The 26,855-nt window shown below is 38.4% G+C and overlaps 1 protein-coding gene across 1 annotated transcript in view; it reads right to left on the bottom strand.

The window, feature by feature from the left end:
* gpc5a (glypican 5a) overlaps window positions 1–22,324 on the bottom strand; it is a 107,260-nt gene extending 84,936 nt beyond the window's left edge. The window contains exons 1-6 of the mRNA XM_053476643.1: window positions 22,240–22,324; window positions 20,529–20,812; window positions 16,514–16,675; window positions 8,597–9,291; window positions 7,106–7,227; window positions 4,788–4,913 (exon numbers count right to left, since the gene is read on the bottom strand). Of these exons, the coding sequence (XP_053332618.1) occupies window positions 4,788–4,913; window positions 7,106–7,227; window positions 8,597–9,291; window positions 16,514–16,675; window positions 20,529–20,673 (1,250 nt within the window). The 5' untranslated portion in view covers window positions 20,674–20,812; window positions 22,240–22,324. The remainder of the gene's footprint in view (window positions 1–4,787; window positions 4,914–7,105; window positions 7,228–8,596; window positions 9,292–16,513; window positions 16,676–20,528; window positions 20,813–22,239) is intronic.
* Window positions 22,325–26,855: the final 4,531 nt, after the last annotated feature.

Raw genomic sequence — 26,855 nt, 5'->3', positions numbered from 1 at the left:
AATAAAACAAAAATCTTTGCTTGTCTTGCGGAACACTTACTCCACGTTACTCACAATTCAAGGTTTCACTGTCTATATATATATATATATATATATATATATATATTTATATATATAGTGTTTTTAACAATGGTCATTGTCTCAAAGCAGCTTTTCTGAATTAAAAGAAATAGATTGAAATGTGTGAGAAAATGTGCATGAATTAAAATGATCAGATTGTCCCTGATGAGCAAGCCAAGGGCAAGAGTAGCAAGGAAAAACTCCCAGAGATGGCAATAGGAAGAAACCTTGAGCAGAGCCAGACTCAACAGGGAACCCATCCTCATGTGGGTAAAACGGAAAGCAGGGATTATTTTGCAGTCATACAGTGTGTTGGAGGCTAAAGGTTCAGGCTGAAGATGCGTTTAAGTTTATATGGAGTCCACTTTAGTGATTGCTGATTTTGCTGAATAATTTTTGGGCGTGAGGTAGTTTTGTCTCTGTATGCGTCACTTTTGTAACTATGTACATTTCAACTTTGGCTACACATTTCAGATGTAGAGCAATTTTGTTTGTAAAGTTAAGCTCTATGTTAGTTTTATAACTTGTATATCAACTTTATGATATATCGTTTTGTAACTTTTTACATTTCAGCTCCATACTATGTCATTTCTGCCCATTTCAGCTCTTTGTTGCATTTGTTTCTACTATATGCTGGTTTATATCTGTACTTTCAAATTTATGCTACTTTTGTACATTTCAACCCGATTTCATGTTGGTTTTGTCTCTACATTTTAGCTTCATACTAGCTCTTTGAACTTTAGCTCTGTTAGTTTTTTTCTCTGTAACTGTCAGCTCTACACTACATTTTTAACTTTGTACATTTAAGCAATTGATAGTTTATTTTACACACAAGCCTTTTTTTACATACAAGCCTAATCTTTGTGTCTTTGGACTGTGGAAGGAAACCGGAGTATCTGGAGAAATCCCACAAAGAACAAGAAAAACATGCAAACTCCACAAATGCATCTTCGAGACAGGAATCAAGCCCAGACCCCGAGGCCGCAATGCTAACCACTATGCCAGCGTGACACCAGGTTCATAATAAATACTGATAATGCAGCTAGTTAGCTGAACTGGGGCAAACTTACACAAATGTAAAGAGGATTTTAAATCTATATTTAAAAGTTTTAAGGTATTTTTCAGGATAAATACTGGTTACAACTAGCTAAACTGAAGTAACCAGACAGGATTTCCAAAGGGATGTTAAAGTCATAGTTAAACCTAGTTAGCTAAATGAGATAACCTAACATTTATAATACAATTGAAAATACAATTGATAATATCAGTTGAAAGCAGCTAGTTAGCTAAATTGAAGCTGACAGAATTTTAAGGAGGATTTTAAAGGTAACCTTAGAACCTTTGATTGCGAGCATAATGCGTTCCGGAAGTGTACTTGTATATCAAAGCACTTATATATCAAAGCAAATTTCCTCTATAATAAATAAACTCCAATTATTCATTCCACAGCCCAAAAATATTCATATAAAAATAATTAATACGAAATATACTGTAAAGTAAAAAAATAAAAAACCTGCACTGAGAGGAGGAGGGGGGCTATTGTGTAAGACAAACACACACACAGTTACTAAAGAACAGTCACTACACTTGGACACTTTTTTTTTTTTTTTTTAATGCTTTACGCATGCACACACATGCTTACAATTTTATAATAAACAATACACTTGCACACGGATGGGGACGATATGAGTGACGGATGCACACTGAGCATGGTAAACGATTACCCACAATCCCACAGCACAAGAAAGGGAAGAACCATTGGCTCAGTTGTGATCTGGGGACGCTTGGCAGACAAAGTGCATGTGTAGTACTTATACAGTGGAACCTCGGATTACGAGCTTAATTCGTTCCGGAAGTGGGCTCGTATTCCAAAAACACTCGTAAACCAAATTTAATTTTCCCATAGGAAATAATGGAAACGTAAATTATTCGTTCTACAGCCCCAAAAAATAAATACATGAATATAATTAATACAAAATATAAAGTAAAAATAAAACAAATTAACCTGTACTTTACCTTAAAAAAGATTAAAATTAAACCCCGACAGACAAGGGTTTTCGTTTGTTATTTGGCAACCTGGGAGGAGGGGGGATGAAGGGGGGCTCGCTCGCGTTTACGGCCCCCTTCTCTCAGGTTGCCAAATAAACACACAAACTCTCTGCCTTACACAGACACAAACACGAGACCCAGCAGGGGAGACAATAGGTCTCGGCTTTACAGCTCCCCTTCTCTCAGGTTGCCAAATAAACACACAAACTCTTCTCTGTCGCGACTGTTTTCCAAGGTGAGGAGCTGTTTAATTTTTGTTGTTGTTGTTGTTGTTGTTTTACTTTACAGTAGTAATCCCGTTAGTATGCACTCACGCGAGTGTGACTAGCGATGTTCCTTGCTAATTTTTAAACGGTTTTAAAAACGGTCTCTCCGTTAATGTGTGTGTGTGTGTGCGCGTGCACACGCACATCTCACACACACAGCGCGTGTGTGTATTCACCCAGCAGGAGAGACGATTACTTACAATTCTGCTGCAAGAGAGAGAAAAAACGTTGGCTCACTTGTGATTACGTAATGCTCGTTGTTAAAACAAGAAGCGCATGCGTGAAACATGATACTCGGTGCTCGTTAACTAAGACAATGCTCGTTTTTCAAGTAAAAATTTATTAAAAATTGTTGCTCGTCTTGCAAAACACTCGTAAACCACGTTACTCGTAATCCGAGGTTCCACTGTATGTCTTAATAAACAAACCCCTTGGGCAGACAAAGTTACTCGCAATCCAAAGTTCCACCGTATGTTTTGTTTTAAGAGTATTTTTATTATATAAATAAAATAAAGTTTTGTCTGTACATTAGTCAGAACACGCTTTATATATATTTAAAATTCATATATATATATATATATATATATATATATATATATATAGATATAGATATAGATATATTTATTTATTTATTTATGTTTCATACTTTGGAGGACCTAAAAATAGTCTCTATGTCTTTCATACATACAGACAGTTTCAGATTTGTGTCACAGCATCATTTTACCAGTCTTTTAGTATTTGCTATTATTTTAATAAGTTAAATGTGTGCCATAAATTAAATAAAAATGTAAAGCAGAAGGGAAGTTATGAGCAGTTTTGTGACAGATTACATCATACTGTCTACATCTAGTGCAACACGACACATCGTCGCTTTTTCCATATATATATATATATTTTTTTTTTTTTTATTTTTTTTTTTTGCTTTAACCTTTTAACTATTTCTGTCAACGATGGTCAACGTCTTTATTAATCCTAAGGGAAATGGCTGATAAAAGGAGCTTGGTAGTGATATATACTTAGATTATAGCTATATACAGTTATATATGAAAACTGTTAGCTAGAGTTAATAGAGGGGTGATACAGTCATCTTGGTGTTGAGGACGACAGTCGGCAACAAAGACTCGCTGCAGATTTAAAATAAGGTAAATGAAAACTGCACACAGCTCTGAACAGGCAAGGGCATTTCATCCACTAACAGTTTTTAGAGGAAAATAATGGTCAATTATGGAGCGCTAGATGTTGAAAAAGAGCAGCACCCAGAGGCTAAATGTATTTAGCAGCTTTTAGGAGCGACAGGGGACAGTGAAGTGGCCATTAAAATCCTAAAATGAGTAAAATCATAACGCTTTGTATTACAGCTGCTGTAGAGCACCAGAGTGGCACCAGAAGGGCAAAGGAACAAGGAAGCTTCAGGATGAGGAGAAGAATGACTAGTGAGGTAAGGAAATGAGGCAGAAAAGTGTCGAAGACGACAGAAAGGAGAGGTGAACAAGAAAGTCAGGGACTGGGAAGAAAAAAAGGGGTGAAGCAAGAGGAAGAACAGGACAGATTATGACAAGCTGATGGAGCACGGAGAAAAAAGCGTATAAGGGAAGAAGGGGAGAAGGGCACGAAATAAACGAGGAGAAGAAAAGGGAAGGCAAGAATGAAAGAATAATGGGATGATGAAATGAGCACATGAGATAGTGAGGGAACAAGGGAATAAGTTTTTTTTTTTAAGTAATTTTTCTTTTTCAGTGTGTGCGTGCAAGTGTAAGAGAGAGAGAGAGAACGCGAGCAAAAGCGAGAGACCTGTGACTCAACTCTGCATAAACTTCACAAATTAAAACAATAAATTCACAGAAATCTATAAATAAAACATTATTGTATTTTTATGTGATTTATATATAAACCCACACACACATACATATATATATACACTATGTGTGTGTTTGTGTGTGTTTACCTACACATTTCTAAACACTGGAAAGTGATGGCTTAATGTGTTTACCAAACGCTGCCTTGCACATCTGGAGCATGTTGTCAGTTTTCTGCCTTCTGAGATGCTCCACCTGGATGGTTTGCAAAAAATGTATGCATCCCTCACTGGTCTGTGCATCTCTGTGTGGGTTTGGTCAGAATGTCTAAGTGGATGGGGCTGTCAAACGCCTTCAAAATAAAGAGAGACTTGGGAGATTCAGCCAGATTCCTACTGAACAGGAACGAACCTGTTGTTAGACCCCGTGAGGTGCCGCTTCAAGTACACGGACATGAATGGATGGCGAGTCAAAAGGTAACCAACTCATGCCAACAACATGGTTGTGACGTTTGTTTTTTATTTAGTGGTCCCATAATTTACCTGACCGGTGGAAAAAAAATCATGTTTTGTGTGACTGAAAGTGGTGCACTGTGAATAGGGTGTGTGAGCTGCACCTCTTGACAACGTCGTTTCCGTTCCAGCACGTGTGTCCATCAGTTGATGCCAGCTCTCTAACACACATTTGATCAGCCAAACCTCCATAAAACGCCCGGTAGTGCCGCAAAGAGCTAAGGAATTCCCTGCACACACAAACACACACAATATTTTTTTCAGGCCTGTTACAACTGACTTTCAACTTTCAGCCATCCTTCTGTTTGTGTGTTAATTTACCACCACCTGGTGGACATACTGTGTTCCTGCAACATGTTTATTAATGCATTTTTAACATTTTGTATTTGGTAAAATAATAATAATAATAATAATAATAATAATAGTAATAATTTTTAAAAATTATATATATCAATGTACAGCAAAATTATATATATATAATTTATAAATATATTAAATATATTAAATTTATTATTTTTTAAAATGAATAAATAACTTTATTGTCAATTGTTTATGTTTGCAAAAATATATATTAAGTGTTAATTTTGCTTGGTGTCATTCCTGTATGGTCAAAAATATTCAGCATTTTCTCACAGCATTATTAATAAACATATGACCGAACTCCATACACTCAATAGTCCATTGTCCTGGACATTAGCATCAAAAATGTCTAGCAGAAACATTATACAGTCCTCTCAATTCACTGCCTGTTTTTTGTTTTGTTTGTTTGTTTGTTTTTGCTGTACACTGAAGATACTTGGGTGTGTGGGATGCGGTAAACAACTAAAAACATGGCACCTCTGGTGGCCAACCACCCAATTTTTTATGTGGTCAAAAGTATTGGAACTTGTGGAGTCACAAGTAACACTTATTTAGTAAATGTAATTAAATTTACATTAGGACTCAACTTAGAGAGACATTGACATCACCAAACTGTTAAATACTTCTTGCATGATGCTTTTACCAGACTTTATTCTGCTGCCACAAACATGAGTTCCATCACCGGTAAAGGTTCCTGAGCCTGTGCCCGAGCCCAAGGCATGACGCTACCGCCACCATGCTTGGAGATCGTTTTGGATTTTGAGCAGATCTTTGCTTTCTTTCCACTTTTGGCCTTTCTGGCTCCAATATGGCTGCCTGATTTGTATTGCTGATGTTTGCATTTCGTGGCATGGCCTTCATACATTAATTGTAAGACCTTCACCCCTGCCCTATGGGGTTTGTTTGTGATGTCAATTACTGTTGCCTTGTTTTTTGTTTTCTTTTCACAGCTTGTACAATATCAAAATGCTGTTGCTGTCTTCTCATTGCTCATAACAGTCATATGATCATTCATGAGCAGCTTGAGAACACCCATTAGCCTATTCTGCATGTCTTTGGACTGTGGGAGGAAACCCACCAAGCACAGAGAGAACATGCAAACCCCATGCACGCAGACCTGAGGTGAAAATCAAACCCTCGACCCTGGAGGTGTTAGACAAAAGTGCTAACCACTAAGCCACTGTGTCACCTTCTTGTTGTCACACAAGCTGTTTTCTCTTTTCAGAACATTAAATAGGTGTATTGGCTAGGTTTTATTCTCCGAGCTTCAGAATGCTTGTGCTTTTCTCCCATAGACAGTTCTCTGGTCTTTATGTTGGTTTATCTTCTAAAGAAAAAAACAAATGCAGTCCTTAATAGTTACAACCATGTCTCAAATAAAGGGACGCCTTTTAGAGCTATTAATTGTTTAAAAAAAACTAATACATCTTATCTGGACAACAAGAAACACAAATCATTCCAGTAGTTTTGATCACTTGACAGTTGGGTGGGTTCGAACAAACAGTGTTGCCTTTTTAACACATAAAGACATAAATGAAAGCCAAATCTGTAAAATGATCATCTAGTATTTAGTTTCTGATCTCAAACCTGAAAGTCTTCGATGTATAGCGAAAACACCAGAACTGACTTCGCTGTTTTAATATATTTAAAGAAAAGAAAATACGCTGTATATAATTAGAGTAATTTATAATTCTGTTTTTTAACTCAATATTTATAAATTGATTAAAACAGTGTATAATAAATAAAAGTCATTTACAATAAAGCCCACAATAGACCCAGCATCATATCTAAAATCATAAACCAATCATTCAACAGCTGTATAAATTGCAATACATCAGTTTGTCCACCAGATGGCACAAAAACGCACAAAAAACAAATAAAACTAACATTTGCTACAAAATTAGTCTAAAACATCCAAACAAGTTCCACAATCTAAAAAAAAATCTTACAGTGTTTAATTTAATACCAAGTAAAAAAAAATGATAATCACATAAATAACCAAAAATTAAAATTTTGTGATAACTAAGAGGAGAAAGTTTTTCATTGGATGAGAGACACTTACTGTCTCCTGCGATTCAACGTGTCCTCTGGGTTTCTCTCAGGAGTTTGAAGGTGTAATGAGTCATTAGCGCCGCCCTGCTGGACAGGACCAGCACGTACAGGTTCTCCACACACATTACGAACCTACGTCCACACAGAGAACAGGACAGGATTTTATTAGAGAACAGTGCATTCCTAACCACGCACTCTATGACTAGAGGTGGGAAACATTAAACGAGATTAAATATTCAGGGTCACCTGTCCAAAGCAGCGCGGAGTGTGATGTGTAAGTGAGAAAAGAGTGCAGGCAGGGTGGATTGGGTAGAGAAGAGTAGCAGGAGTGATCTGTGACAGAAAGCTATCGGCAAGAATGAAAGTGAAGGTTTACAGGACGGTGGTGAGACCAGGAGTGATGTACGGGTTGCCGCTGAAAAGACATGAAGCGGAGCTGGAGGTGGCAGAGCTGGAGACACTGCGGTTTGCTTTGGGGGTGACAGGAATGGACAGGATTGGGGAGGAGGACATTAGAAAGACGGTGCAGGTAGGACGGTTTGGGGACAAAGTAAGAGAGGTGATATTAAGATGGTTTAAGATGTGCAGAGGAGGGATGAGAAGGATATCAGGAGGAGAATGTTAGAGATGGAGCTGCCAGGCAGGAGGTGATGGAGGACATGCAGGAGGTTGGAGTGACAAAGGAAGATGTGGAAGACAGAGTTAAAAGGAGACAAGTGGCAAACCCTAACAGGAGCAGCCAAAAGAAAAAGGAGTACACTCTTAGGCAATGGAGAGAAACCCTGATTTTACCAAGATTTGAAAACTCACAAACTGTTTTCCGAACAAAATCTATTTCCTGAAGAGGACACATTAACTGAAGTGTTAAAAGCTAACGTCACTAAGACTCCGTCCACACGAAGCCGGTGCGTTCCCTATCCGATCATTTTTTTTGCGTAAACACGGCGTCGTCTCAAGAAATATCTGCGTACACACGAAACCACTGAAAACGGTGTAGTATATATGCCAGACCAGTACGGGGCGCTGTAATTCTGCCATAGAGATACACTATACACGGAGAAGAAGACTTTGAGCATGCGCATAACCTTCGCGCTGTATACGAACCAAGATGGTGTTGTCCATTATCGCTTGTTGCTCATAACAGTTGCATAGAAGCAATAGATTTTGCTGTAATAAAGCAATCATGTTTTGTTTTGTTACAATCATGTAGTCCGCCATTATTGTTGTTGCTGTTACGTGTGACGCAGCCGACACGTGATGTGATGACATCATCGTTTCACGAAATATACGGATTGGCCGTACACATGAAGACGCGAGGGTGTCGTTTTCAGATTTATCCACTTTAGGACCCGGTTTCAAAAAGTAGCGGTTTCAGTCTCCTAAAACGCCGGATTCGTGTGGACGAAACGCCAATACGATAAAAAAATGTATACGTGTACAGCGAAACGCGTCTCCGTATGGACAGGCCCTTAAGCTCCAGCCCTCATGCTGCTTTTCTGACCTGTGAAGTGATTCTTGCAGCGTTCTTTCTTGCGTAGGATACGGCATCTGTGATTAGAGGTGGGATTAAGGTGAGTACATGCTCGAGCCCCTTCCCTTCCTGCATGCGTGCTGCAAGTGCCTCCAGCGAGCGAACAAAGTCCTGCCAGTGGGTGTCGACTTCGGCCAGACTGGCCAGGCAGCCGCGCAGCACGTTCAGGCAGTAGCCCATGCATGGCTTGCTGTCCGTCAGGGCCTGGCACAGTGGGCAGTACCGCATGCGCATGAGTGCACGACGGCACTCGCGGCTCGGCCGAGCGTGGTCTGTGGTGTTGATGACCTCAACGGCCAGGTGCAGGGACTGTTGAAACACGCGCTCTGCCAACGAGGCCTGGTAAAGCAGCAACGCCAGGTGTTTGGTGGCATTAGCAAACACTGCTCTGTGATGTCCGACTGACCGCACACACTCTCGGTAGACGGGATCCAAAGGTGGCACGCCTGGCTCCTCAAGTTGGTCATACACCAATGGAAAAAGAGCATGGAAAAAACGATGTACTGTGTATTCCAGGTTAAGCTCCGCCCCCATCAAAAAGAGACCAACATCAGTGAAGAGCTCAGAGACTGCAGAGGAAGCGCGTGATGCGAGGTCACCATACTGAACTCTCAGCTGGGACAAAGTGTGAGTCTTCACTTCACGCACCAACAAGTCCTCCATGTCTGAATGAGAGAGAGACACAGAAAAAAAAGAGAAATTATTCACAATCTACAACAATCATGCAAACAATAAATAATAACTTCTCGTGTCTGTTGTGACTAACTGAGATCTTTACTTATCTTTTACCTCTCATGACTGTTTCCATGAGCACAGACCAGGTTCTCCCAGGTTCAGGGATTTTCCATTCGAGCTCTCATACACATTTTTTTTTATATTTACCACCTTTGCTAATAAAAAAAAAAAATAATATATATATATATATATATATATATATATATATATATATATATATATTCCATTCTCATTTTTATAATGCCACATTTCCATATTTTCTCCATTTTTTCCCTTTTTATTCCCTCGTATCTTCCAACACTTGTTTGTTCCTTGTTTGAGTATGTGAAAAGGTTTACAAATCACACGCAGGTCGTCACTGTGGTTATACTGACCGCATGCTTGATGTTGGGTGTGTGTTAAAAATACAAAATGGGAAACGATACAAAACAAATGATTTGATTAGAGAAAGTGCCACAACAGATTTATAAAATTAATTCACATGGTGAATATATATATATATATATATATATATATATATATATATATATATATATATATATATATTTATTTATTTATTTATTTTAAGTATAAGGAGACTTTGAACTTCATTTGAAATTCTGAATAAAAGAGTGTAACGAGAGGTACACGCCTGTCTATTGTATTGGCCATTCCATGACTTTACGGTTTCGGTGTACCTTTGAAGGTTAGTGAAAGCACGGTGTAAATGTGGCACTAAATAAACACAAAGGTTTAATGGGTGAGTCTAAGCTTGTATTAGACCAATCAGCAGTGAGCCATAAGGCAAGCTCCACCCCCTGTTGGTCTACGGTATAAAAACAAACATTTCCAAAACAAACTAAAAAAAAAAAAAAGAACACAAAAACACGCACTAGAGAGCACACATAAACTGAAAATTTAAATATAAAATAGTAAGATATAAATTATACAGGTGTAAGAATGTAGAAGTGTACAAATATGTCGTGTGGTTATGACAGCAGCAGTGTGACTGAATTGAAAGATGAATTATAAAATTGAAACATGAAATATGACTAAAACACGGTTTCAATCATGCTTTGAAACATGAAGTCTAAAATAAAATGGTACTGATACGTGCATGTTAGCACATTGTTACAGCACCTGGTATACCCAGGTAGCCTCCCATCCAGGTACTACCCAGGACCGAGCCAGCGTAGCTTCTGAGATCAGACGATCTCAGACTGTATAGCCATAAGCAAACTTGTTCAGTACTGTGCTGATTCTTTTCCTGAAATTAAAGGAGTCTTACGGACATCATTTCTGCATCCTACATACACGATCACTCAAAGGTTCAGGATCACTCATGGCGTTCCCTGATTTTTATTTCTTTCTACATTGTAAAGCTGAAGGTGCCCAAAATATACATAATCTCCTTTGAACAGTTGATATTGAGATGTATATCTGCTACTCATGATCTGTAAAGCTTCATAACGCCTCTAATCTGAGCTGCCGTTTGTTAATTGGTGATTTCTGAGGCTGGTGACTCTAAATGAACTTCTCGTCTGCAGCAAAGTTAAGTTTTGGTCTTACTTTTCTTAGAAAGGTCCTCATGAGAGACAGTTTCATCATGGAGCTTGATGGGTTTTGCAAACGCACATTACCGTACTGTACTGTTCCAAAACAGCTGACCTCAATGTCTTAAAATAACAACTGACTGTTGTTGTTGTTGTTACATAATTAACTAATGCCATATTGCGTTATGTCATAGTTTTGAAATCCCTAGTATTATTGTCGAATGTGGAAAATAAATCACTAAAAAAAAACAAAGAAATCTGCAAGTGATCCCAAACTTTTGAGCCGTAACTTTTCTTAATGTGCTTGCCTATTAGAAAAGGTTCCAACAAGAATTTTTTTAATTATTATTATTAAGCCAAGAAGGCTCCTTGAATAGTTCTTCGAATAGAATATTGACCAGGGGACACAATCCTCACGAGTCACCGTGTTCATTATTTTCTACACCAGACTGCATGGTATTCCTTCTAAATGAAGAAAATCTCCAACAGGATTAGACATGAGTTTTTCTCCAGGCTCGCATTTCTCCATTTTCTCAGCTACATGATCCAGTTAGTTGACGACCGCGAGTTAATTATGAGACAGAGGAAGCTGCTCCACTGAGAGGTGAGAAAATCCGTTAAAAGTTAATCATTTAATGTCCCACTCGCCCAATTCAATTACACCGAGCACGCTCTGTCCCTGCACGAGCTATGGTAATGAAACACAGCCGCTCAGCACTGGGACAACAATGAAGGAACAATAACGACTCGAGTCATTACCGGTGGTCTTTCAGGGTGATACAAGATCTTACTTTATGTCTCTCTAACACACACACAGGGATAAAACAAATGAAGTGTGTTGTTCATTATGCTTTCCAGCAAGCCGTCCTTATTAGCATCTTAAAGACAGGATGCGTTTCCAAACAATAGCTATAACAACAGATAGAATAGAGCTTTAATTCTGACCATAACACTGGAGACTCCTTCCAATCAGTATGCTGTGTTATTAAAAAGAGAAAGGAAAAAGTTACGTTAATCAGCACTGCAGTGGTTTGGGCAAGAAGTGAAAGAAACAGTGACACCGCAGTGTGTCCTTGTGTACAGCTCACACTTCACAAATACACTCTTAATTACTGCATTTAGTGTGTGTGTGTGTGTGTGTGTGTGTGTGTGTGAATTACGGTGGGGCGGGGGGGGGTCTGTTTGCATGAAGGTAGTTGCTAGTGCGAGATTGTGTGGGTGGATTTAGGAGTCAGTCTGGTGTTATGGACAGAGAGACAAAAAAAAAAGAGAGAGAGAGAAAACATCGGGGGTGAAAGACAAATCCTTCTATCTCTGTCTCTCTGCATCCATCTCCTTTTTCTCTCTTTCCAGTTCTCATGGTGAAAGAATGCGCTGTTTTCGAACCCTGTTATTTTGCGTGAGGAGAAGTGCAGCTCCTGACCGAGGTTACTGACTGTGTTTTCTTGTGTGTGTGTGAATAAGTGAGAAAAACAGAGAGACGGAGTGAGAGAGACATTGAGAGAAAGAGGAAAGAAGATGAGACTTTAGTGGACACAATGGTGGATGTCATAAGAAATTAAATATGGGAGAATAAAACCTCTTTCTACAACCACTGAACATAACGGAACCACAGTGTGGCGGCAAATAAAACATTTTAATCAGTTAACACAGACTTTGTCTGCAACCGTTTCTATTTCAGAATAGTGGGAAGTAGAAACCGTTGCAGTCAATGTGTGTGTTAACTGATTAAAATGTTTTATTTGCCGCCACACTGCGTTTCAGTTATGTTCAGTGCTGCTTCCATGTTCTACAGTAACAGTCAAAAGATTGGACATAAGTTTGGATTTATTTTCTGCATCCTATTACAACGGCGGATTTTTTTTTTTTTTACTTTAAACTCTGATCAGCTAGCTGTTCTTCAGAAACAGTTTTTGCAAGAACAGTGTTGTCAAGTACATTTGCAAAACCCATCAAGCCCCATGGTGAAACTGTCTCTCATGAAGACCTTTCCGGGAAAGCAAGACCAAAACTTACCTCACTTACTCACCAATTAACAAACAGCACCTCACCACCTAGAGCCGTTATGAAGCTTTACAGATCATAAGAAGCAGACACATCTTAATATCAACTTTTATTGGATATTTTGGGCGCCTTCCACATTGATTGTACTGCTTATTTTTTTTTTTTCGTAAGACAATGGAATTAGAGGGAGGGAGGGAGGTACTTTATTGATCCAGAAGAAAATAAACTATTTGGGCTTCGTTCATCTTCAGTTAGCTAGTGCCACTAGAACTGATTAAATAAAAACTTGTTAAGTTAATTATCTAATAATGAATCAATTGTTGATTGCTAACGTGTTCAACTATTTGTTAAGAACCATACCAAAAAAATTTGAGAAGACTTCCTATCCCTAGATTCTGAATAAAGTAGATTGTTTCAAGCACAATCTTACCAGTTTTCGAGTGCAATTAGTACTTACAAAGTCATAAGCTCTAGTGTCCAAGTAGAGTGTATAGCCATGGAGTTCATTATCCTAACTGTAATCCAGGTCCGGACTCCAGAAAGGGATATGGTTTCAATATGAGCTGTTTTCAGCTATGCCGCATTCTTTAGTCCATTTTTATAGTGTGCCATACAGTCTGAGGAGCCACATAAGCCTGTTTGGGACAGTGAACAACTCCACAAAACCATTCGAGGCGAGTGTGTTATGATTTAAACACAAAGTGCTGAACCCGAAGGCGTACTTGTTAGCTTCATTAGCCTGGTGGCTCACACAGAGTTTAAATACAGATTCGCTGATGTGGGGAATTCCCGTCTGAAAGAAACTCTCTTGGGAATAGGAAGTCTCTCTTGCTCTAACGTTCGCTTGCACGCACACACAGACAGCTTTCCTGCTTCCTGCCCCTAAAATTAATTAGTCTAAAATAGGAAAAGAGACATGTATAAATACGTGTCAGATGCTGGAAGCGAGACTTGCCATGCTAGGTTATCAGACATGCATGTAATCCACTATCAATCAACATTACATGTGTTTTAATGTCTAAATATTAGCTTAAAATGTAGTAATTTAATAACTTTCCAGATATCGTTCTTCCTGTTGTTGGACGTTTAGATGCAAAGCATTAGTTTTTTGATCAATACGAGATTTAGCTTACTAGCATATAGCTAATCTTTACTGCAAAATGTGTAAAGAAACACTTGAAACTGGAATAATAAAAAAACTTCCACAATAAAGGTATTAACACTTGTAATGTTAGCATTGCTAAATTAGCAATGTTACTGTAGCACTGGGGGGGCAAAGAAAATACTACGGAATGATTAAATTTAACAGTGTGGAATGAAGCTAAAATGTGCACTTTGCATTATTTAACGCAAGCTAACAAACTTTAACAAAATTACATTAACAAAATATGAGACTTGAAGACATCTCAAAAGGTAACAATAATAGTGCCGCAAAAACTAGCTAATTCAGAGATTTAGCATTCAATAAGCTGTGTATAATCTAGCTAAATAAACAGATATAAATATGTATATATTTAAATCACAAAGATCCTGAGGCTGTCTGAAACCCTGCTGTGCATTTTAACATTTGTTAATTATTGCATTTGTAGAATTAGCATGTGATGTTATCAATAAGAATGAGTGATTTACATAAACATAATTCAGATTTAAAGCTTTATGAATTAAATTGCCGCTTTCACACGGAAAGCGCTTAGCATTAGGTAAGTCTGACGATGAGAATGTACTCTATACTTAAGAATGTTAAACCTAAACAAGTAAACAAAAGAGATTTTTAAGCATTTTAAGTGCTAATGTTGAGGGAAAAAACACTTCACATTAGCTAATTATTTCTTTTAAATAATGCAAAGTTCTGAACAAGATAAAGAAACAAAATCATGTGGAACTTCTGATGCTGGTGCTTGTATTCCCTTTTGTTGGTGTTTTTTGTGGTAAAACAGACCATAAACACAGGGTTGGTTAAATTTTCGCTGGATAACAAGGTAAAGTCTGTCAACCACACCAAGGTTATGGTAAATTCGCCAAATGTGAAAAATTAGGTTCCACTAGAGGTTCCAAAAGCAAGTCGGGCCCCATAGACCCCTTGTTAAAATGGCCAACTTTACACTAGAAATTAATGTTTGCAGCTCGGTTCAAAATGGTTTGGGTCTCAATAGCTACATTTCCTCCTCATGGCACATGCACATGTAAAATTTTACTGCATTAGCATATAAATTAACGTTAGCCACCATAGGATCTTAGTCAAGCTAAAGCTAGTCTAGCTTGTGGGTGATAACCGAGTTGGGTAGGTGCGTTTCAAACCTAACCCAAGGACCATTTTTTTTTGCCCACTGCCCCTTTTATGGATTAACTGGGGTTTAGGCAGCATCAGCTCCCGCTAAGATAGTGCGACAAGAGCGCATATAAATGCTCTTCAGAAAACCCATGGGTGACATCATGGAGGGTTTGTCCAGTTCTTTTTATACAGTCTATGGGCTGATATGACTATCTATCACATAGCTGGTTGTTTTAACACTAACAAATAGAAATGTTGGGAACATTTACCTCAGATGGGATTTACCTCAGATGTGTCAAAATCACTGCTATTAGCATCCGCTGATAACCTAATTTCCACCTGTCAAAAACGTTGATCATATACAAAATTATGACTTACATACCATGTAACTGGCTGAAATCATCCAGCTAAATAAACCATCTCTCGGTTTATACAGTATACCTAGCTTATGTAACCAAGTTGCTAACCACCAACTGACTAATACAGAACGAAACAACTTTCCTTTGCTCTTGATATGCTGTCGACAGCTACGGAAAGCAGCATGGATGTGTGCTAAAGCTGCTATTAAAGAACAGATCACAGCGGTAAAGTGAAAGAAAGCGCCAGAGTGTGAGTCAGAGCTTGGACGTGTGTTAACTCACGCAGGTGTGTGAAAGAGCAAGATGAGCTCATGAGAATGTTTGTCAACCGCGCTTTGGTTGTCCTCATGAGCTAAATGCTATTTTCTTTTGTAAGAGGGAAAAAAAACAACATGTTGAGACATATCGCAACAGAGAGACACAGATATAGAGCTATAGGCTGTAAAAAAGAAAGCATGACAGAGAGATGTAAAAAGAGACAAACATGCAGAGACAGATGCAGAAATCAGACACAGAGAGAGAGATGCTCATGTTAAGACAGAGAGACAGAGATATACAGTGTAAGACAGAGAGAATAGCCCTTGGGTGGTAAATTACAAGTCTGTATATTTTAACAGGACATTTGATTTGAGGCAGAAGTGTGTGTGTGTGTGTGTGTGTGTGTGTGTGTGTGTGTGTGTGTTTAGAGGGAAAGAAACATCTCATCATGAGCCATTAGCCTCCCAGAATGCAACTTAAGTGCCTTAAATTATAACCACTGGGCCCTGTAATACACACATCATTGAGTACTAACATCACACTGACAGACAAGTAAACAGAAACAAACACAAAAACCTTCAGCTGAAACAGTATGATTGAAAAGGTAAATATCGAGCAGCTGTTGTTGGTGACAGAAGGTGGTCCATGAACCCAAACCAAGAAGCAAGCTGAGATCCAGCATGAAACAAGATTAACAGTAAGGGTTTTCCGTTCTGATCTGACTCACCTTGTAAGGCGGCGATATTTTGTGTGATGAGGAGCTTCAGGTTCGAGCTGAACGTCTGCAAAAGGTTCTGGATGTCCTGATGGACTGTTGTCTGGAACCCCTCCTCCACCTTCCTTGTGCAGCAGGTCGCACTGCTGCTAATACACACCTGAAGATCCGACCCTATCAGTGCCAAAAATAGACATTCACTCATCGGTGAGTGTGGCTTAACAAACAAAAAACATTTATCTAAAACTGCTCAGATACAGGGACAGGACTGAAAATGAGAGGCAAAACCTTGCCAAAGAGTCCTCCAGAAACGCTGGAGAACTATTCCTCAAGACTACATTAGAAAAGTCTGGCACTTTGAAAGCAATATGTTAAAAAAATGAGGGGTGGCTCAAAATTTTTTGCACATTACAGCACATCAACTAACAGACTTCTTATAACTCATTAGCAAATGTGTGTTTATGTCAGTTTTACGAACACGTCCTAGCTATCAATTATGAACAGAGTGCATAGTTGCAAGATTTTGGCCCGTATTAACTAAGTTTATACGGGCCAAAATCTATGGTTTATCAATGGTCATCCTACTTTTGAGAGTAGGAGTAAAATCAATTAATCAACATTCCTAAAATAGAAAAATCCTATTCCAAGCTGGTTATGAGTAGCGAGGAAATGAACGCCTGGAGCATGGAGGAGAGATGTTTTAGTAACCCCAACATGGAGCTCATAAAAGATACATTTGGACAAAAATGGAACACTTTTTTATAACACATCACGTGCGGTATGTTACCGATTAATTAACGAACATGTATGCTGTCTCTGCAGGTGACTGATACCGCACGGTTTTTAGTAACAGTGAAAATTCAGCTTTGAAACCATTAACCAGCCAACAATGTCAGAAATCACACTTTGAGTCAGACTTACAGATTCATACAATTTCTACCACACAGCGTGAAATCAACAAAAAACAAGCTGCATTCATGGAATTGTGGGCATCATTCATGGCACACACATATTCAAATAATCGCATTTATTTATACATCTTATATGATTATAATAAATTATTTGAGGATACCCAACTGTTATTTTTTAGGTTCTCTATTATAAGCAGCACTTCATTAAGAGGGTGTTCAATGTATTTCACACTCCTACTTTGCGGCTCTCAGTGTCGTAAAAACTGATGTCACACTTTCCTTGCTGGAAAAAAAACAGAATAGGTAGCTTTTAAAGAACTTATATGTCCTACTCTGAGCTAGGAATATTTTCAGTCCTAAATGAGCTTTGAGCCTGATTCCTACGCATAACTTAAGACAGTAGCCCTAAGCTATCGAATCAAGTATAGTCAAACATGTTTAAGTTTTACGGCTGCTTCCATCGAGGGATTGCCACAGCAGACCATCAATCCGCACAATAACTTAGCACGCTGGATGCCCTTCCTGACACAACCCTTCCATTGTATCTAAACTGGGGACCAGCACTGCATGCAGTGGCTGGGTAGTATTGGGGTGTGGCAACCCACCGACAGTGGGGTTCGGACTCCGGATCCTCAGATCCTCAAACCAACAACCAAGAGCCTTAACCACCTGCGCTACCACTCCCTCAAGCATAGTTAAACATAGTACCCGCAAAATTCGAATTGAGTCCGCAGTTTCAAGATCTCAAGTCAAATCACTCTCAAAATGTGTACTTCTAGAGACCGAGTTAGAGCTGTTGTCCAAAGCAACAAAGATTCTGGGTTCTTTAAGTTATGCTGGATCCCAAATCTTTAAGCTAGGAATTATATTTATTTGATTATTTATTTATTTTTCAATTACCAAAGAACTTGTAGGGACCTTGTCACTCAGGGATACTTTAAAACGTACCAACTAATAGCCTTCACCTTTACAGCACCCATAGCAATTGATTCAAACGTCTCAAGCTGTAGCATTTAAGTCAAGAGTTCTGAAGTCCACTATGTGCCCAAGGTCTATAGATAATGTTTGTTTTGGAAAATAACGCTTCATAGCCCAGATATCTTCGACTTTTGCACCACAAGAGGGCGCACTTATAGATAAAAGTTTGAAAGTGAGGGTTTGGAGAAGAAACAACCAGTTTAAAAGGTCAGTTCCAATAACCAGGCTGCTTTTTATCCTCGTCGCCCGGAAAATGCATCTTAGAATGAAAGAAATATTCCGATAGTTTTTGTAAAAAGATATATGCAGAAAAAGTTGTAATAATTTTTTGTAATTATATTTTTTAATCAGAATGGGGCTGTTCGGTACACAATGAAACGAAACAACGTTCCTGCAGGACCAAGGTGCTACATACAACATAAATTTACAAGATCATTTAACAAAAACTACCTAGCTAACTAACTGAGAAACCTAATTAGCTAACTCTGATGTTTACCTATTGGTTAAGAAAATTGTGAGAAATTCCCAACCCTAGTATGGACTCAGAGTCTCACAGGGTCTCTCAGGTTGCCCACTGGGGCCAATGCTTAAAAGTTCTCTGCTTTTTATTAAGGATTCAAAATACACCACTATAAACCATCCAAAGAACCCATGAGGAGCTCCTTTCTCAAAAGCGCACACTCAGGGGAACATCTTGTTCCTGCTTATCTCTTTGAGCGATATCATCAAGGCCAGCAACAACTCTTCATACACAACACGCACATGATACCAGGACACACTCCTGTATATGCAGGTCAGCCGTTCAGCTGCGAGTCTAAACATGAACCGGTGCACGTGAGTGTAAGAGACTCTGCATCCATCAAGGGTTTATCTTTCAAGAAGAGGTTCTCCAGCGCTGAATCAGACAGGCAGAGGACCTGTGTTTTCGTAAATCGACACACGCTTGTGGTTTTCAAATTAAATCATTTTCTCGATTGTCATCTCCTCCTCGTCTTCTAGTCATCTAGATAATCTGATACGATGAGCCTCAGGCAAGGTTTTCTCCCCTGCTGAACCTCCACCCAAATGTTTCATTTTCAGACGGATTTATTTTACAAAGCCGGCGACGCGTCACTTCAACGCTACGCTTACAAGACCCGGCACGCCTCGAAACTCAGCGGGGAAAATGCAAACATAATGTTCAGGGATACAGAAAAGGACACTTGTTGTGAAATCTGTTTTTTAGGATCCATCTGAAATTCGAGTCTATCTTGAGAAGTTCTAGAATTCACACTTACAGTCCTTTCAGAGTGCTTGAAGTCATCTGACTGGCAGAACAAATAAAGTTTTATCTTCTGACATCAAATACGTACATCGTCATTTTACAATCTAGTTAAAGCAATCACTGCTCTCCCAATTAAACAGACTAACTCTCCTTGAACAGTCACGTACAACTGAACAGTCTTGTTGTCTAGTCCTAACAGAACCTATCGAACCCTCGAAGCACGAGCGTGTACGTGTTGTTTCCTTGTTGTCAGACGAAAACTTAACGATGCCAAACATGGACATGAAGCTCTTCTTATCTCATCCTGGGGAGATATAGGGATAAAATGGCTTAGACAGGAAAACAGCCTTTTCCTAATCTTGGCAGGGTTCAAAGAGTTTACCGATCAAGATCGAATCTTTGGGCCCTCACAAGCACAGGCTGTAATGAAACTTGCAACAAGGAGACACCTCAAAGTTGAAGAAGAAGAAAAAAAAATCAAAGTATTACAGGGCTGGAGCAGTAATCAGTATACCTTATTTGTGTAAATGCATTGTATATACAAAATGTACATGCATTGGATGAAGAGCTCATAAAATATTTATCTTTCTCTTTTCACGCTTCGTCGTGTAGCCTGAGAAGCCTAAAAAAGACTCGCTCCGTTCCTTTAGCATTATCAAAGATGAAAGTCTCCGAAATTGAAAAAACACGTACAACTATGCCACTTTCTGACGAGATTCCCACCACAAGCATACAAAAAAAAAGCTGTGAGGAAAGAGTTGAAATCAGAGCTGCTGACTGGCAGCCTGCTGCAATTCCCTTTATGACATCATAAGCCTATACTTCTATGAGGGTCTGTCAGTGAGAAAGTACCATAGCTTGATCTGTTTCCTACCTGTCCCAGGTCTCTTTGGTACACCGTCTGTCATGCTGATCTGCTGCAGAATTTTGCGCACTCCTTCGCAGCTCATCGAGTTTTGTTGAGTTCTGTCAGCAAGAGCAGTGAGGCACAGACACACCAACCACCACCACCTCCCCATTTTAGCTCCAACAATCCAGCTGCAGTAATGATGCGGTTCAGAGAGACTTCAGGTGTTGCGAGTGTCTTGATTCACTCGCAGGTGATCCTCCAAAGACAGCGCGGGATCAGAGGAAAAGCCACATTAAAGCTCGGAGTAACTGCAGTGAAATTTTCATTACGTCAGTTTCTTATGGTTTTTAGACCTAGCATGTCCTTACAGGTATGAACAAAATGAATCTTAAAGAGACTTTAACACCATGAGACCACCTTAAACTTTTAATATTCACTTTAAAATGAATATCAAAACTGAATTCATTAAACATCAAACACGATTCAGTGAATCTTTACAAATAAATCATGAAACATTAATTTAATAAACAGTCAACTAGATTCATAAGTGGTTCATTAAATCTTAATGCTCAGTAAACCTTAAAATTAATAATCAAACAAACAAAATGAACTAATATAATAAATATTATATAGCTCAAATGATCCTGTAAAGCTTTGAAATTGGCTCAATGCACTTAAAATGGGCCAGGGGTAGCTCAGTGGTTAAGGCATTGGACTACGGTTCGGAAGATACCAGGTCCAAACATCACAACCCCACAACCACTAAGTTGCCACTGTTGTGCCCTTGAGCAAGGCCCTTAACCCTGAAGTGCTGAGATTATAATGAAAAAAAAAAAAAAAAAGGAAGTCGCTCTGGATAAGAGCGTCTGCTAAATGTAAATGTAAACATGATTCACTAAACCTAAAAGCGTTTTTTAACAGATTTACATTATCTTTAAACAATGTAAACCCTCCGGAAATTTTTCACTATACAATTAATGCATTACAAATAAATACACAGTAACCCATTAAACCTTAAAATGAATGCTTGAACTTGAAAACTAAATTTAAACTTAAACACATAAAAAAAAGAATTATCTTAAAAAAAACAAAACAAGAAATGACACTATAAATCATATAAATGAAGAAAATCCAGTACAACAAACCTACAACAAATGCTCACTCTTAATCTCTAAATCTAAAAATGATTCATCATACCTCTAAAGTGACTCAGTAACCCTTAAATCAAGGGATTTGCACCATTTCAAATAAACATCCCTTAAGCAAAAAAACAAGCCAATAAAATATTACTTAAGGGCACTTCTGTCTGTGTGTGTGTGTGTTATATATAAATGTTTATATATAAAACAAAATTGAATCAAACTAAATCGAATGTCTATGAAAAATGTTTTAAAAAGTTGTCTTTTTGCTTCAAAATAATTCTGTTCATTTCTAAATCAGTAATTGAAAAACAAACCATTCTGGACTGATTTAAGCTCAATGTTTTGTCTAATTATTTAAGATCAATGCTTAACATCTTTGAAAAATCTTTTAAACTTGAAGCTTAATCAGAAGAGCTGCTTTAAGATCTTAAAAATACCTAAAGCTTCTTTAATCCTCAATCGAGCTGCAAGACGTAAAAATCTCAAAAGTTACATTAAATGTCAGCAACCAAGCCTGAAGTCTCAGGAGACAGACAAACGTTCATGAAAGGTCAGAAGAGCTTTACTAAAGTTTAGAAAAATCAGAACTGTACCTGAGATGATGTGCATTAAATCTCGCACGGTGCTGTAACAACCAGTACAAACACACACAAACACACACACTGCTTTCATGGAGCTGTCAAAGCAACATGGGCGGTGTCCTGGAAGTGTCTCCGCCTCCCTCAGCTCTTTCTGCTCCTCAAACTGACATGACTCACACACACTCTGGGCCACCTGAACACACTCACGCACTCTTACACACTGCTGGAGTTAAACCCTGCTCTTTTCCGAAACTACGTCTTCATCCGTCACGGTTCCTGACAAAGTTCTGTCAGAGCTAAACGCTATAATCTGTAACGCCGTAATGAGCCTTTAATCAGCTTCTTCTCAAATCATGTGGAATTAAAGCAAATGTCAAATCTTTCCCTCTCCAGTCTTTAACTTCCCAAAGGCCACAATGACACCTAGAGGACAAGAGAGAAAAACACAAGTAGCCGCAAGAAGAATAGGGACAGGGAGAGAAAGAAGGAAGAAGCTGAAGAGGAATAAGGAAGGATGGAATAGAAAGAAAGGAAAGAGAAGGTAAATGAAAAAGAGGAAAAAGGGAAAGAGAAAGAAAGAAAGAAAAAAGGAAGGCAGAAGAGAACAGACAAAAATTAAAGTGACGTATGAAAAGTAAGTGAAGATGTATGAGGAAGAAAGGGAAAAAAACAAAAAGTACAATGAAACAAGGACAAAAGTACACGGCACCCGGAATGTATTCACAGCACTTCACTTTTTCACATTTTGCTATGTTATGTCCTTATTTCAAAATGGATTAAATTCAGTATTTTTCTCAAAACAATACCCTGTAATGACAACATGGAAGAAGTTTGTTTAAAATGTTACAAAAAAAATATAAACAATTTTAAATCACATGTACTGTACATAATTCACAGCGCTTGCCATGAGAATCAAAGTTGAGTTCAGGTGCATTCTTTTTCTTTTTTTGGAGATGTTTCTATAAGTTGATTGGCATCCACCAGTGGCAAATTTAGTTGATTGGAAATTATTTTAAAAGAAACACACCTGTCTATATAAGGTCCCATAGGTAACAGTGCATGTCAGAGCATAAACCCAGCCATAAAGTCCAAGAAATTGTCTGTAGACCTCTCAGACAGGATTGTATCGAGGCACAGATCCGGGAAAGGGTACAGAAAAATGTCTGCAGCATTAAGGGTCCAGTGGTTTCCATCATCCATAAATGGAAAAAGTTAGGAACACCAAGAATCTTTTTAGAGTGGGCCGCCTGGCCAAAGTGAGCGATCGGGAAGAAGGGCTTAATCAGGGAGGTGACAAAGAACCTGATGGTCAGTCTGAAGAGGCTCCAGTGTTTTGCTGTAGAGCAAGGAGAACCTTCCAGAAGGAAAAACATCTTGTAGCATCATATTCAAAAAGGCTTAAGGCTGAAATAGGTGCCAAAGGTGCTTTAACAAAAAAAAAAAGATTTTTCTTATGATCTGAGTCTCCTTCAGGACCATCTGGAGACTTCAGGAGACTTAGATCATGAGAAACATCTGAAGAGTGGCGCTGGATCATGAGAAACCTTTTACTGAGGAGTGGCTCTCGTCTAGACACTTTTTCAGACAGGCCTGATTGGTGGAGTGTTGCAGAGATGGTTGTTCTTCTCGCTCCACAAAGAAATGCTGGAGCTCTTTTAGACTAACCATTGGGTTCTTGGTCACTGGCCTGAATAAGGCTCTTCTTTCTCAGTCGATCACTTTGGCCCGTTTAAGGAAGAGTCATGGTGGTTCCATCTTCTTTACTGATAATGGGTCACTGTGCTCATTTTTCTGTACCCTTCCCCAGATCTGTGCCTCAATACAATCCTGTCGGGCGGTTTGACAATTCTTTGGACCTCATGGCTTGGTTTGTGCTCCGACATGCGCTGTTAACTGTGGGACCTTATATATACAGGTGTTTTTCTTTTGAAATAACTGAATTTACCACTAGTGGATGCCAATAAAATTGTAGAAACATTGTAAGGATGAACAGTGGAAAGAGGATGCAGCTGAGCTCAATTTTAAGTGTCATGGCAAAGGCTGTGGATACTTTACATTTTTTTTTTTTTTTTTTTTATTGCAAAGATTCCAAACAAACTTGTTCCAAATTGTCATTATATGGTACTGTTTGTAAATTTTTTATAAAAATAATGAATTTAATCCATTTTAAAATAAGGCTGTAACATAGCACAACGTGGAAAAAGTGAAGCGGTGTAAATACTTTCCGGATGCACTGTATGTAATAAGCACGAAGTCAAGAAAGGAAAGAAAAAGTAAGAAATTAAAAAGGACAAGGGAGAGGGAAAAAAATATCATACAAAAAGAGGAAGGAGGGAAGACAAACATGGAGGTAAAGAAATAATGGAAGTAAAGTATAAAAGAAGGAAGGAAAAAGAAAGTGTAAATAAGTAAGAAGGCAAAAGAAGAAAAGAAATAGGCAAAGGGAGAAAAAAAGGATAAGAGAAAGGAAAAATGTTTAACGAAATAAGAAGGCAGAGAGATAGGAAAGACTGGACAGCAAAGGGGTGGGAAAAGGAAGGCTACAAATAAATAAGTATAAAAAAGGAAAGAAGGAAAAGACGGAAGAAGGTAATTGTTTATATGTAAGAAGGCAAGAAAAAAGGACTAAGGAAGAGAGTGAAAGAAGTATGAGGCAAAAGGGATGACGGATTAAAAAGGACATGTGATGAAGGAAGACAGGAATAGCATGAAGAGAATAGGGAAAAAACAAAAAGAGGGAGGGGAAAGAAGGAAAAATTTTGAAGAAAAAAAAAGCTATACACTTGACAATTACTCAACAGGCTTACAAAGTTTTTTTTTCATAAGTAAATTATAAAGAAACTCGAGATATTCAGGTAAAAAGCAAATAATTGGATAAAAGATAAAGGGAAAAAGGGATATAGAAGAGTGGAAAGAAAAGAAAGATGTGAAAAGAGGAAGTAAGGAGAATAGAAATTAAATAGTATAAAAATCATATGTACTGGTAAAGGGTTAAAGTTTTCTGAGTGTTAAACAGACTTTCAGAGACGCCTGTGTTCAAGAAGGCACTTAATGGAGAAAAAACTTAATTAGGAACAGTTATATTTTAAGATGCTCCTGATGGAGCTTGTTTTAAAGAGAAACCCCATCGTTCTTACTGGAATGTTAGACACAAAAAATAAATAGACCAGTAATAAATAGAATAAATAAAAATCATGCACTACCTTACAAAAAAAATAATCAAATTTAATTTATGAGGGGCGTTCAACTCAAACTGGGATTTAAAAACTGGGCATAAAATTCAATTGACATTTACAGATTTCAAGCACGGTACAGTGATGAGACTCTTATTGTGCAAACGCCTTAAAGAAGGCTGTATGTCTGTAAATGATGATCCCGACCGAGGTGGCTTAGAGCCCAATGTGGTCGTTCTACTGGACATTTGGGGGCTCCAGGGTACTGAGAAAACTTTCCACTGTGATGGAATCCAAAGGTACTTAGACTGAGATGTATCCAAATTCTGTTATTCTGCAGAATCAAATATCCCGATTAGACTTGAACACTTTATTACCCACACAAGTCATCAACGAGTTTAGAAGTCCAAAATGTTACAAAGAAGGCCAATTATTAACTTGTTTAAAAAACGTTTCACAAACGTGAAAACAATATTAAAAATATTTTTAATTAAAATATTTATTAAATATTTAGTTTGTTTAAAAAAAAAAAGAAAAAAAAAAAAAAAGAGACACTGGAAACTTTGAAAGAAGTTAAAAACATTGATAAAATCTTTGTCTAAATGTTCAAGTTCAACCAGTACTAAACAAAAAGCAAAATTAAGCCCGTTAAGATATTTAGTTATGGCAATATATGCTAAAAAGCATGAGATTAGAATCATACTGACATGAACATATTTACAACACTGTCAGTTGGAAGAAAAAAAATCTAAAACACCAAATCAGTTAGAAATCAATTTTATTTTCAGTTACATTTAAACACCGACATTCAGACACATTTATTTACTGATATTTCTACTTCCAATATGCTGGAACTTCCACACTCCTGTACAGGCCGGGACAAGTGCAATACGTCTGTCGGCGCACACACACAGCATTGTCACCGATCCCAACCTGCACAGCAAGGGGACAAGAAGGACGGGTCCGGACGCAGAGTCTCGAGCAGCCGCTGCTGCGCTCAGTTTTGCATGGATTTGCACAGCGAACGTAAAGACAAGCAGAATGCAAACCAGCAAAACTGAGCGAGTAACAGCGCAGTCAGGGCAAGGATCACGCTGTGTGAAGTTACATGGTCCTAAGTGAGAGGAATAACCATAATGCACCACGAATGAAGAGGGGTTAAGAGAAATAGGACAAAGCATGGAGGGGAAAAAAATCTAAAGAAAAAGAAAATGAACAGGAAAGAAGAAAGGAGTGATTGTGAACAAGACATGATGTAAACATGATTTAAAAACACTGGACATTCTTCTCAGCAAACAGGAAGTGATGCGGCACGCCGAGAAGTGTTGCTTAGAAGCTGGAAGTACTTTAAGTGCTCACACTGCAGTAGATCGCTCACACACTACCTGCACTATAAGCACTTTAGCACTGCTCGAGCTCAGACCGTGTGTCTTGACCGGCGGGACGGCGAAGAAG

This window comes from Clarias gariepinus, chromosome 18 (assembly GCF_024256425.1).
Source record: "Clarias gariepinus isolate MV-2021 ecotype Netherlands chromosome 18, CGAR_prim_01v2, whole genome shotgun sequence".
NCBI classification, from domain to species: domain Eukaryota; kingdom Metazoa; phylum Chordata; class Actinopteri; order Siluriformes; family Clariidae; genus Clarias; species Clarias gariepinus.
The sequence above is the reverse complement of the archived record's forward strand: the minus strand, read 5'-3'. Positions and strand labels throughout refer to the sequence as shown.